At 40.4% G+C, this 12,304-nt stretch overlaps 1 protein-coding gene across 1 annotated transcript in view; it reads left to right on the top strand.

Moving 5' to 3' along the window:
* The first annotated feature begins 251 nt into the window (after positions 1-251).
* The window catches only part of MED23 (mediator complex subunit 23), a 46,231-nt gene continuing 34,178 nt past the window's right edge, over positions 252-12,304 (top strand). Inside the window, exons 1-10 of the mRNA XM_050174877.3 lie at positions 252-409; positions 1,957-2,068; positions 2,148-2,246; positions 2,500-2,604; positions 4,547-4,616; positions 6,655-6,767; positions 7,198-7,293; positions 8,006-8,197; positions 9,281-9,367; positions 11,002-11,204. Of these exons, the coding sequence (XP_050030834.1) occupies positions 351-409; positions 1,957-2,068; positions 2,148-2,246; positions 2,500-2,604; positions 4,547-4,616; positions 6,655-6,767; positions 7,198-7,293; positions 8,006-8,197; positions 9,281-9,367; positions 11,002-11,204 (1,136 nt within the window). The 5' untranslated portion in view covers positions 252-350. The remainder of the gene's footprint in view (positions 410-1,956; positions 2,069-2,147; positions 2,247-2,499; positions 2,605-4,546; positions 4,617-6,654; positions 6,768-7,197; positions 7,294-8,005; positions 8,198-9,280; positions 9,368-11,001; positions 11,205-12,304) is intronic.

Below are 12,304 nucleotides of genomic sequence, written 5' to 3' on the forward strand. Positions count from 1 at the left end.
AAGGCAGTGTGTTCATAATTATGCTGCTGCCTAAAATTTACACCAGCAGTATAGTTGCATACACTTGGTCACTGCAATAATAGCTCTGTGTCTGTCTCATTGAACTCTGTGCCACCAAGTGGTGCCACAGAACTGGCCACTCGTGGAACAACTCAAGCTTTTTAATGTGCTCCTAAATCCTGAGCTGTCTATGCTGCATGGCAGCTGGTCATAAAACCTGCATCCTTGTGCACAGCAGCAGGACACCTTAGTCATTTATTGTATGGACTGTTTCTTCTCTCTAGGAGTCTCTAGATGCTGCACTGAAGCAGTATGTTTCAGTGGTTTCCAGTTTGAGCAATCACCGCCAGATGCAGACCTTGTTGTCTCTTCTCCACCATGCGGTCAATGCTGGTGTTGTTCAGCCAAAGTGAGTTCTGAACATGTGTGACATTCCTTGTGAATACAAGCATTAATTGCAACTTTTATCACCAAAAGACAATTTGCAATATTATCTCATGCCCGTGCCACATGGGCAAGGTTAGTGCCATTAAGTGTCCAGGACCTTAAGTTTCCTTATGCCATTGTGTCTAAGTCTAGTGCTACACTTGCATTTTTAAATGCACTAAGTGCTGCAGTGATTACTGTAACTTACAGTTTGTTATCTTAATAACATAAAGAAGTTTCTTGTGTGTAAACATCTAAGAAGTGCCAATAAAACATTGATGGACATATTAGCTGTAGAGTAATTATAATTTAGTGTACAAAATGTTTTTCAATTATTTTTTCAGTGAAGTTGTACCTGTTAATGCCAGCAGTGTGAGCACATGCTGTATGCATTCAGTGGTTGAACGAGTTGTAAGAATGCACTACACTGCAAGTGGCATTAACTTGTTGTTAAGAATGTCCATGTGGCATCGCATGAAGGGCATTAAACTTTAAAGCATTAAGCTGTTATTGTAATTTCTTTCTGTCCTTGGGGGGCCTGGGTTTTCTGCCCTGTAAAACACCATTCTAGCCAAGCCGTATGCTTTCGGGCAAGACTACAGAAAGCACTGTCAAACTCTGCTGGACTACTTCATGCAGTAATGCATATTCAGGGGCACCGGATCTATACCTATCCCTTCATTCCTACAGAAGGTTGTTTGGGAGTATATTATTGCTGTGAATAATTTGTTTCGTTCAGAACATGTTGTGACCGTCCACACATCAACACATGTAAGGAGAATGAGGTTATGGGGGCCAGGTCGCATTGCCACTTCGTTTGACATAAATGCGTGAGTGTTGATCTGTTAAGGGGAGTGTTTGAATGGAAAACAGTTTTACAGGACAGCTGTAATTTTGCAAATTGTATGCAGCAGCTATGTGCAAGACATTACATTGTCTTAGGGATGTGGACATCAGTGCTCGCTGCAGCACATGCAAAAATTAGTATGCTGTTTGGGTCTCGCTCATATTCTCCTTTTTGCACTGCTATCATTTGGTGTAATTTGTAAATAAAAGGTGCAGTCAACACAAAAGAGGCGATTTTGTTGTTTAACTGAAATGCACTTCTGCTGCTTCATTTCATGCTTACATATTTAAAGCATCAAAAAGTAGGCTTTTTGTTTTTTCTGTTGGAAAAGAAAAAGATGGAGAAGGTTAAGCTACATTTCATTAGTGATGCTAGCTGCTTTAGTGTGCTGGTAGCAGTAACTTATGTGGCAGAGGTTTGACATATAGACCGATTAAGTATGTGAACAGTCTTAATTTGAAATTATATGCAAAAAGGGCAGAAATCCCTGCTTTCCTGTAACTTATGGCACTGAGAACTTGAGTTGATTGATTGCAATACGTAACTGTGAGACAAACGTGTAAGCCACATATGTTAGACTTTGGGAACTGAAACAAAATGTTGTAATTAGAAAGGCTTATTAGTTGCTCTCTTTAGGTCATATTTGAACTGTGCCGTTTAGCATGACACTTATCTTATTACAGACCTGTGTGTGATGCACTTTTGGCTACTGACAAATTTCACTACACGGCTGAGGAGTATTGGTGCCAGTCATTGTGTCTCATTCAGAAGATTGTGGCTGGAATTGACTATAAGGTTTGTCCTTCGTCACTCATCTAAGCTTGTCCAGGTACATTTGACTTGAAAGTTGCTAAATAAATTCTACATCTTCCAGGGTGTTCGTGACCTCTTGAAGGCAATATTCGACAAGGCACTTTCAATTCCTCCTACGGTAAACATATCCATGATGAGGCAACTAAACACAATTAGCAGTGTGAGTTTACAATTTTTTTATTTTATCTGTCTTAATGTGTTGTACCTTAAAGTTTCGTACACTTAAATGCCAATATGCAGCCTAGTATTACTGTGAAATGTAATTTCAATGCAAGAACGTCTATGTTGTTTAATTCACATGGATTACAACAGCACTTTAATTTTTGTGTAAAGAATTGCTGCAATTAAATTTTTTTTTTACAAGTGTGACGACAGAAGTGTTTAACTGCTGCCTATCATCTGGCACTCGTCAGGTATTGGAGCACATTTTTGACCGCAACGCTGCTCTCCTGCCGAGTTACCTTATCTTTGATGACGTCCAGAAGCGATTGGCTTCCAAGACAAACTGGCCACACTGGGTATGTATGTTAGTGCCAAAGTTCCTGAATAAACTTTTTCAAAAAGCTAAGTTGCAATAACCATTGAGGAGCCACTGTCCACTATGTGCTTCTTAATGTGGTCTGCTAACTGACCTCAACGATGGGAGTGGACAAAGATATTGACCGTGCTTTTCATGCTTCACCTAGTTTCTTGTTTGTTTTTGTTGTTTTTTATGATTGTTCACATGAAAAACCACTATTGCGATTGAATGAGTGAGAAAGGGTATATGACAGCTGCTTTCACTACTCAGCAAAAGTTGCTCCTCCATAATCAAAGCATAAGGTTTTAATATCCCAAAGCAACACATGGCTTTGGTGGTCTATCAGCCACCTGGGCATATTTAATGTGCACCTAAAGCTAAGTGCCGCAAATGTTTTTACATTGCACCCTCATTGGAATGCTGCCACGGTAGTTGGTAATCGAACCCACGACCTCATGCTTGGCCACAAAGCACGTTAGCCACAGAGGCGAGTAAAATGTTGGTTAATTTGGCACCGAGCATTCTGTGTTCTGCTGTGTACATCTTCCAGTGTGCATTTTATGACAACACCATCATGTGATGTATCAGTTTGGCTGGTCTTCTAAAACTTCTTTTGCACTGCACAAACCCACACATCTAGGCCTCCATGCATTGCCTCCATGCATTTGGTATGTATGGGATTGAATTATTAGCCCTTTAACTCCTATGTGTTGCACTTTTCTTAGGGGATTGTGGCAGCATATTGGAAGACGAGTCCTAAATATCTGAAGTGCAGTTGCTTCGCATGGTGAAAATGAACCATATCTGTCAGCTCCCTTCAAATTGTGCTGTTCGACATTTTGCATTTAATTTGGTGGTTTACTTTTTATTTAAGAGTTGTATTTAAATCATTCGTATTTGAACCCGACATTCGGACTGACAGGAAATTGTTGTTGAAGAAACTTTAATTATTTTAAAGATATTTTTTGATGAATAAAGAAATGCTTCATACACATGATTTGTAATTAGGATATTATCTAGAAATGTGTAGTTTAATGAAGGAAATTTATAAAGTTCACTAATTTTAACCCCTTAGCTGCTGACTTGAGGTAACTTGTCATCACAATGAGCGTCCTCTGGAGCTGACGACGAGTTAACTTGTTGTGAACTTTCTGCAAGTTTCGCACGTTACACATGTGCAGTTCCTTGCAATTTTGACAAATTAATAATACACAGTGACTTCTGCTACCTTATTTCAACAAGACAAGTAAAAATGCAATAAGCATTTCCGCAGAGGGGGGCGGGGGTGTTCTGTAAATGTCCAGCTAGTGATCTTGTCCATTTTGTCTGCTGCTGAAGTTCTGATTGACTGGGCTGGGATACGCTTCAGTAGGAGACAGGTGCCCCCAGCCAATCAGCACTTCAGCAGCAGATGGAATGGACAGGTCCACTAGGTGGACACTTACAGAATACCCCCTTCATATCCTATTTTTAGAAAAGATTGTAACAAAATATGCAGGTTTAAAAGGAAGTCTGCACTTTTAACATATTTTTCTAAATTTGTCACTGCACTTAAAGGGTTAATAAAGAACTTCGGAGTAAGAGGATAAAATATTAATCAGCAGTTTAGTGCATATCTAAACCAATGGTGAGTAAGTTGAGCTTATGGATGTATACATTCCTGTGATTATGTGGATGCACACTTGGATAAAGGCAGTTGAAATTTGAGATGTGTCTCTATGCTGATGCAGTGTTACCACTTGTGAGTGGTGGCGGTGCATTAAAAGTATGTGACAATAAAACATAATGGTTAAAATTATAACTGAACATTATGCCTACATTTCAGGGAATGCTCCACATTACCTGTCTGTCGTGAAGTCTCTGTCATAAAGCTTCTGTAATCAAGTTGTCGTTTCATATTGCTTTGCTGTTTCTTTTTCTCCCTTCTTGTGGCACCCTAGAAATTTGCCAAACTTGTCTCCGACTTTGTGGACAGCTTCCAGCCCTGCGCCCAAATGGTGACCATTGTGGGTGAGTCAACTCTCTGTTGCCACGGAACACATTTAGAGTTTGTGTTATGAATGTGCTAGACTATGAGCTTGCAAGCAAATGTTTTTGCCTTTGATGGATGGAAACAACTTTATTCTGAATCCGGCAAATTTGACGACCCGGGCTCAGGTCTCGATTTTATAAAAAGCTAGTGATTGGTGCATCTGGCAGTGTGTAGTTATAGCTGACTGTTTTCAGTACGTTCTATTCAGATGTGTTTGTCTTGACCTGCAGTGCTCAGAATTAAGGCAGGAAAAGGAATTCATTCATTTATTTACTCTACATGGTGGTCATCATACAGATGTGGTAGAAAACATAACTTATGAAAAATATGATTCTAAATTAAGAGACGTCAAGTAGTCAGCATGGGTGAAAACTAACAGAGGGAAACTATTTTATTTAGCTATTGCTTGTATAATATGGGAATATTATAGAACTGCAAATATGCTGATATCAAAGTTGCGCTCATCGAGGAAGTTGTGCGTCATCTGTCCCAGTTGTATGTAGGATCATTGGGGAAGGATTGGAATGAATATAACTATGGGAATCCTGGGTGGCAAATAGGTTTATAAAATTGACAGTACTGTGCAGTGAGCTAGCAAGAAAAAGAAAGCTTTGGCCGCGGCCATGCCCCTTGCCATCTTCCCTATGTAGCTTCCAGTGTGCTAGTGCAGACAAAAGGAAAGAGAAAGCCACATATAGGTGCGATAACTACCTTTAACTCAGCTTATACTTGAAGGATTACTCTCGGGGGACCCTGATTATGAGAAGAGAATTTACAGAACGATAAAACAATGTCAGAGTGCATACGGCAGGTAATACCAATCCCTGACTGGGAGCTTACCGCTGTCATTTAAAAGAAAAGGTTAGAATTATTGCATTCTACCAGTGCTAACATACGGGGCAGAAACTTGGATGTTAACAAAGAAGATCGAGAACAAGTTAAGGAACACGGAGTGATGGAACAAAAAATGTGAGGCATAATATTAAGAGACAGAAATACAGCGGTGTGACTCAGAGAGCAAATGGGAATAGCCAATATTGTAGTTGACATTAAAAGAAAAAAGAAATGGAGCTGAGCAGACCATGTAATGTGTAGGTTAGGTAACCGGTGGACCATTAGGGTTACAGAATGGGTGTCAAGCGAAAGGAAACACAGTCGAGGACACCGGGAAATTCGGTGGGGTGATGAAATTAGGAAATCTGCAGTTAAGCTGGAATCGGCTAGTGCAAGACAGGAGTAATTGGAGATCTCTGGGAGAGGCGTTCGCTCTACAGCGGACGTAAAAAAATAGCCTGATAGTGATGATGATAATACTTGAAGGATTCGAAAAATTTTTGTGGCAGGAGATTCATGAGCTGACGTCCTCTAATAGTGATGCCACTCTATGATTAGCTAGAAAGGTGTGTTAGGGATGAGCTCATTTCGTCAACGTACCACTTGTGGCATTGAGAAGTGCTTAGATATTCCATAGCGAAGAAGTAAAATGAGGTGTTCATGCTTATATTGTGAAGCAAATTTGTAGAAACAGCTTTAGAAGGGTTTTCGATGGAATGATGTTTGAATATAAGCCATCCATATATAAGCAAATGTCACTTTTGATCAAAATAATAAAACACTTACGGGCTTAAGGTAGCAGTTATAGGCTGTAATACTGCACGCTCCCTCAGTCCAGCAGTAAGCATAGTGCATGCTTAACACGTAAAGGATGAGGATCCGTGAACACTGTCCTGGCTTCTAACATCCATTGCTGGAGTAAATTAGTTGGTATACCAGCTGTTCGATGCCGTACATATTGGTATGCCATATACTGCCATCTTTCATACTGTGCTTTCTGTTACTGCAAACCGCCAACTGTCCTGAGCTTTCTGAGAGTGGTAGGTGAACACTCGGAGACTCCTGTGCCTTCTAGTGAGCAAACTTGAAGTCCTGTTACTTTCTGTGTCAGAGACTTGCCATGTACGTGCCATATGTGTTAGAAGAGCTTGGAATCTCAGTTTTCCTCTGCCTTCTGCTCAGGTCGTTCCAAGCTTCGGCCAGTTGTTGGCCATTCAGGAACTTGCTGCACTGTCTGGAAGCTCGACCCGAACACAGCCAAGTTTACGATGAAAGGACAGCTACCCTACAGTGCGGTGAGTTCTCAGCCTATCTCGTACTCTCAGTGATGCTGGAAAGAGCATTTTAAGTGCAGCATTACCCAGTGTGGAGTTAAACCCGATTGTATTGAACCCTGTTTAACTGAATTGTCTAATTAGCATTATCAAATTGGAATTAGCATAAAAATTATGCACCCGTCAGGTAGCTTAGCCTGTATATGTGGGCCAGTGTGAACCAGTCAGTGAACACAAGAGTTCATGATGTTAATTCAACAGCCAACCACTGTGTCCTGGTGGGATTCCTTCCAAAATAAATTTTTGAAAGAACTTTGATGTCTTCGTTAGATTTCAAATTTTATAAAACTTATCAAATTGCACGCTATATTGAACTCACAGGCACTTTTTTTATGTGTTCAATGTAAACGAGTGTAACTGTACGTTCACCGTCTTGACCAAATTCCTGCAGGAAGTTCAGCAGCCCCAGACAGAGCTCCTCAGATACGTGCTGGAACAGCCATATTCGAGGGAGATGGTGTGCAGCATGTTGGGTCTCACAAAGCAGGTGAGCGCTTTCTTGATGTTATGTTGGCAACATTGGCTTGCAGGCCAATCTTGCGGCTTGGGAGAAACACGTGCACAGCTTTGTCATCAAACAGAAGAAGTATGCAAACAAAGAGATGGGATGTCTGAGAGTTTGCGCGTGCATTTTATGCTCTTTAGTACATGGGTTTGGTTTGCTCTTGGAAATAAAAGACATGACAGCACTGTACTAGTGCAAACATGAAAATAGGGCATTCACTGCTCCTTCTATCAAGAATGTCAGCTAGCTGGTATGTGTGAAAGGAAAACTTTCTCAATCCGACACACGAGGAATCAAGGACATTTGACTCGCCATACAAGGATGGTGAGCTAATCTTTACCTATGGCACACACCAAAGCCTAAGATGTTTGTGGCTGCGGTGCCACACTGGGAAGCTGAATCCGAAGCCTTTCATGGGAAATTCTCACAACTACACTTTCGTTTTAATGCCATTTCATTTATTACTCTGTGGGGTCGATATTTGGGTGTACTACCAGGCATAGGAAGTTTTGAGTTCTATGGATCCCCTCTGTTAGAGACGAACTTCTGAACAGACAAACAGGTTTTCTGGTCCCTTTGAGCTCGTCTGAAGTAGTTCACTGTAAATGACACACTCCATGCACGACAGGCTTGCAGCTTCCATTGTTCAAAAGGTCTTGTGTGCAAGTTGCATGGTGCTTCGTACCCTTTGCAGCAGAAGCAGCGCTGCCCAGTGCTGGAGCAAGAACTGGTGGCCCTTGTTGTCCGAGCCATGGAGAAGTCAGAGCAGGAAGGTCCGGAGGAGCCCATTGAGCTCTTCTGGCAGAACCTGTCCAGCCAGCTCATCTACTTCGTGCTCTTTCAGTACGCCAACTTCCCGCACATGGTGCTTGCATTGCACGACCAGGCAAGTTTCTCGTTCACTGTGTGCTGGCTTGGGGCATGCGGTGACTAGTTGAAAGCATTCTAGTACCAGGCTCATACCAGCATGTACAACTTATTCTTGTAGCTTTATCCTTTTTGCTGTTGCTATGCCATCAGTATTATCGTGTTCACCTTGTCTTTGCTGCTTGTGTTTAGTTTCAGCATTTGAGCTAGACAGACCGATTGACCTCTAGTAATTGCAGGTTGATATAGAACGCACTATAAAGTGCTATAAATATGGGGCTAGTTGTATCCACATCATCCACTTATGCTGACTGTGCTGTAGCTTTCACTGTTGAGCTGTAGTTCTCTTTGCTGACACTGGATCACATAGTAATGCATTCAGGTTTACTCAGTTTATTGTTACTGCGTGCCTTACTGCCAGTGTGCTGCCATGGCCACATTGCTGTATTATCATGTGCATTGTGTTTGTGACACTTTCTTTTTGTATTTTTCTGGCTTCATAATGTTGTGATGATTTCATCTTCAGTCAAGGTAATTTATCAAAGATTACATGACCAAGTTGCTCCAATATGCATCTTATACTGCCATTAAGAAAGCAGTGCTTGACACTCTGCTAGCATGTGTTATCTGGCTAATAAAACAAAATGCATCACTACTCTGCTGATCTGTGCTTGTAGTTTTGCATTTAGCTTTTGTATGCTCAGCCTAAAGCAAAATTTATTGCTCTTACGAATGCTTTGCAAGGTGTAGTTTATTTGTACATTAGACTGTCTTTATGTTTCAATCTACATTTGTTATAGACTCTTTTTGAGTCGGACAAGAATGAACCAACCTATTGGCCATCTTGACCTACATTCACCTACAAAATGAGCTCTCTTATAGAATATCCTGTTTTGTTTTTTTATCTGGCAATTAAAAGTTTGTTCTCAAATTACTGTGCTAAATACAGAGATGAAAAAATGTGTCTGATCCAACTCGAAGGAGATGCTGAAGAAACGAAGCTATGTGGCATAGCAGGTTTTGTTGAACTGAGCTCCAGTCTCTTTTCTTTTTGAGAAATCTAATTTGCCGCATCTTCTTTCACATGTCCCATTGAGTGCAGCTGGTCGGCAGGAACCTGCGTAAGGGTAGAGACCATCTGATGTGGGTTCTGCTGCAGTTCATCTCTGGAAGCATCACCAAGAACCCTGTGAGTAGTTGCTGATTGGCTTTTTTTCAGGCAACCAGCATAGAGGAAAAGTTTTGTTGAGCTATGCAATCATGGAGTGAAATGCAACAATAGAACTGCCCATATGTGCATTTACATGAGGGTGCAGTGTCGAGCTGTTATGCATGTGATCACTAAAGGTAGCAGGGATGCTAATTTAAAAGCGAACAAACCACAACTATGCCAATTTCACACGAACTTTAAAATGTCGGAAACTAAAGTGCACATATTAGTTAGCCCTAAATTGGCGCATATCATTTGGTGCTAGCAGTACCTAATTGCCACATATTGCTGAATTCTGAAATTGTGTAGCAGAAGCTGTTATTGTCATCGTCACTGTCGTCATCATCATTATGCTAATTTATTTCTACAGCAGGACGAAGGCCTCCTCCCAGGTATTGTTAATTACCTTTCTCTTGCATCAACTGATTCTATCCTATGCCAGCAAATTTCTCAATATCCTCTCTTTGCTGTCTTCAGCTATGTTTCCTTGCCATTGGCAGCCATTCTGTTTCTCTGGTATAGGCCACCACTTCTCTGCCCAATGCATTTCATGGCCTGTCTAATTCTGTTTCTTCCTTATAACCTCAACTAGAATATTGGCTAACCCAGCTTCCTCTCTAATCCACATCGCTGTCTGCATGTTTGTTATAGTTAATGTTACATGTGTCACTTTTTGTCTCATCACTCACTGCGCAGCTCTCAGCTTCTTCTCTAGCTTTCTTGTTAACCTCCAAGTTCATGCTCTATTGGTTAGTAGTGGTATAAAGGCAGTAAGCACGCTCATTTCATGCTCCGGGCTGTTGATAATTTGAACATACCGACATCACCCTTATGAGACTGATGTCAGTGCCATTTTGTGCCAGAATAGCAATGCAGTGTGTTTCCCTCCTAGCCTAATTAAACATTGGAAATTCACAGGATGACTACAGTTGCTGTAACTGCCATGCTTAATTGCAGGAAACTGTTTATGGTAACTGATTGACCTTTATTGATTGCTTGCAGTAGTCTGGCCTGAAACAGGACATTTAGTTCAATGAAACGAAATTTCATTCAACTAAGTACTTATTTGTGGCTTCCATTTGTGTTACTGATAGTTCGTTTCATATATTATCTTCAGGTGTAAAAAATAAAGGATGACAGCAACCACTTGGCAAAGTGTCTTTTTTATTCCAACTCCTCATTTATCTCTTTGGTGTGATCACACTGGCAATTTAATGATTGCCTTCTCCGTATTGCTTTGAAGAAATCAGAAATTTTTAGTTCTGTTCTTACTTCATGAACTATGCTTTCGTTCTTGAAAAGGAGCATCATTCACTTTCATGTTACAGAAAGAGGCATGTAATTACTCTTTTAATATTAATTTTATAATGAAGAGGTTAAAAACATTTTTGATCCTTCTCTTTTACTAACAAATTTGTTATTTGTTTCGTGCTTTCGTTTATACTAGCAAATTTGTTATTTGTTTCGTGCTTTCATTTATAATGTGGACATGGTTGTAATGGGCATTGTTCTATGTTTGTCCTTTTTCTTGAAACAGCCTCTATCACCATTTCAAACACTGTGCATCCTGCTGCAGAACCTTGCGTCTTGCTCATGTTTACCATCACATGCAGCTCAATGACTTCCTGCCTGTAATGAAGCTGTATGACCTGTTGTACCCGGAGAAGGAACCATTGAAATTCCCAGACGTAAGCAAGCCGCACTGCACTCGGGCTCTGGCCATCACGTCCATCTGGGTGCACTTGACCCGCAAGGCCCAGTTGGAGAAAGTGCGGCTTCAGAGGCCCCTGCCACATGCATTGTCCACACACCTCGAGTGAGCGTTCACTGTTTATTGTTTTCAATATAAGTGTAAAAAAAAGTGCTAGATGCAGCAAGACAAAGTTAAAGGGTTTCTATTAGGCTTGTGCAAATATCAATTCTTTAGTTCAAAGCAGATTCATAGGAAGCAGTATTATGCTAATAATATTAAAGAGGAAAAATTAAAATGGTTGTGGGATTTGCATGAAACCTCTATCCATAAGTTGACAAATCAGAAAAATAAGGGGTCTTTCATTTATAAATGTGTAAACAGTTTCATCTCAAAGTCCTGCTATTTAGACATTTTTTCCAAAAGAACTTTCGCATATTATGTTGGTTCAGTAGATAAGGTGGCGGTGCTTCAGAGACGTTTAAATAATCAAGCAGGCGCTGCGAAAAATTGGTTGGTGGCTGCGAACAAATTCATTATCTTTGGTTTCTCTTGGTTACAAATTGTGCCAATGGAAATTAACTTGCTTACCAAAACCAAAACTGTTGATTGCTCATGTATTCAAATGTATAGTTGTTCGTTCCAAATGCTTATAATGTTCTGAATACTGAAATTCAAACCTAAGCAAATACTGAATACCATAATATTCAATTGATTTATGAATATATCAAATTTTGTTGTGATATGGCTTACCACATGATGGCTTACCACATGATGGCTTACCACTTATCACACATGATGTGTCATTTCTGGCTGTTAGCTGATTCAGTGTGACATACTTGCTTATTAGTTCTGCATGAGTAAGTTGTATATGATAGTTCAGTTAGTGCCCACAAAAGTGTGGGAAAAAACTAAAATAGCTTTTATCTTTGTTGTTAAAACTGATTCGGTTTCTTTGTCTTCATTCACTCTGTGCTATAGTTGAACCATTTAGGGAGTTGATAGGTCAGCCTGACAGTTTCAACTGATTTAAAATACCTTTTTCCTAAAAAAGTGTTTTTATAGTTTCAGAGCAGATATGGATTGTAGTCTACACAGCTGTGCTGCGAGTTAAATACGGGGTGTTCTTTTTAGGCCATACTAGAATTTTGACGAGAAAGTGTCAAATGCCTTATTGAGTAAAAAAGCCGGCGTCTCGCGTCTGTAGCAGCACCTAAATTCCAATT

This window comes from Dermacentor andersoni, chromosome 9, assembly GCF_023375885.2.
Source record: "Dermacentor andersoni chromosome 9, qqDerAnde1_hic_scaffold, whole genome shotgun sequence".
In the NCBI taxonomy this organism is placed as follows: Eukaryota; Metazoa; Arthropoda; class Arachnida; order Ixodida; family Ixodidae; genus Dermacentor; species Dermacentor andersoni.